At 40.1% G+C, this 1,302-nt stretch overlaps 1 protein-coding gene across 2 annotated transcripts in view; it reads right to left on the bottom strand.

Annotated features, from left to right (window-relative positions):
- The window catches only part of LOC104741464, a 1,728-nt gene continuing 469 nt past the window's right edge, over nt 44-1,302 (bottom strand). Inside the window, exons 1-2 of one of the 2 annotated variants that reach the window (XM_010462351.2) lie at nt 790-1,156; nt 44-272 (exon numbers count right to left, since the gene is read on the bottom strand). In XM_010462351.2, the coding sequence (XP_010460653.1) occupies nt 817-1,131 (315 nt within the window). In that variant the 5' untranslated portion in view covers nt 1,132-1,156 and the 3' untranslated portion in view covers nt 44-272; nt 790-816. Of the gene's footprint in view, nt 273-789; nt 1,157-1,302 lie in introns of those variants that run through there. The other variant, XM_019236250.1, reaches the window with a different exon arrangement.

Below are 1,302 nucleotides of genomic sequence, written 5' to 3'. Positions count from 1 at the left end.
TTTTTTTTTTTTTTTTTTTTTTCTTTCTTGTATTTTTGTATCATTTAAAAACAACATTTTTATTAATTTCCTGCAAATTTGTATACATTCTTGGAATTATCAAACAAAGAAAGCTCACACTAAAGTTTTTCTTCTGTTTTGTTAAAACTCTACAATCTCTTGCCTTCTGCTCTCTCTACTTCTCACGATAACGATCGATGCTCTTGGTAATGTACATGAAGATGTGCCATTGTTGATGCCCCATCTCGCCTCTCATCCTGCTTTCAAACGATCTGCAAATAGAGGTTGAAACAGCCTCATTAGTTTAGTGGAGTTGATTGTGAAAGTCTTAAAAGTTAATACTTCAAAACGTTTCTTTCAATTGCATGGAATTACAGATGTTGAGTGTACCACAAACTCAGGATTCATCCAAAAATACCTTGTCAAATGGAACTTCCATTTTCTGTAATATCTCTCACTCAGGCTAACCAATTGCAGAAACCTCATCAATGAGTTAAGAATACGAATATGGAACTAAGTCACTAACTAACAAGAGCACATTATGTGCTGAACATACATAGTAATGGATTCTACAGATGTGAGTAGCAAAAGAACCACCTAATCATCCTCGGGTTTGTTTCTACTAAATTGCATAGAGTTGGATAATAATCTTCAAATAATTCTGAGCTTAATCATCTATAAGCAACGAACCAGAGTCCATATAAATTCCAATCTATTTGGATCAAGATCGTCTGAGATAAGTTTGTTCAAAGAATCGAGATATTCAAAATTGAAGAAGATGAATCTCACCAGTAAAAAACGCAGACACAGAATCATTCATTTCTCATCATCGCGTCCAGGAGGAGGTGGCTTAGAACTCGATTGAAGAGAAGGAAGAGGATTAGAGCCCTTGATGATCCAACCGAGTCCAAAGAAGAGTCCTCCGGCAAGAATCGCAGTCCCCCAAGCGTGAGAGTACCATTTGCTGTACTGCCTAATCGCGAACTTCCACTGCTCCCTTAGCGTCGCCTGATCCGGATTCACCGACTCCGGTGGGTTATAATACGGAATCCTTTTACCAGAACCCGATCCGATCTCCGGCGTCGGTTTCTTCTCCGCCGACGATGAGGTAGTGTTGTTCTCCTCCGCCATTGTCGTCGTTGTTTTTAGATTCTTTGTTTCGTTGAAATGTAACCTTTTCTCTTTGAACTCTATCGACGCTGACACGTGGCAAATAATGTGACGTGGCACTTTCGAATACGCAAAACGATACCGTTTTGGTTGCTTCGTCTACCTCAAACCTCCCCCCCCCCCCCCCCCCCC

Source organism: Camelina sativa, chromosome 14 (assembly GCF_000633955.1).
Source record: "Camelina sativa cultivar DH55 chromosome 14, Cs, whole genome shotgun sequence".
Classification (NCBI taxonomy): Eukaryota; Viridiplantae; Streptophyta; class Magnoliopsida; order Brassicales; family Brassicaceae; genus Camelina; species Camelina sativa.
Note: the sequence above shows the minus strand (reverse complement) of the source record. Positions and strands in the feature narration are given on the sequence as shown.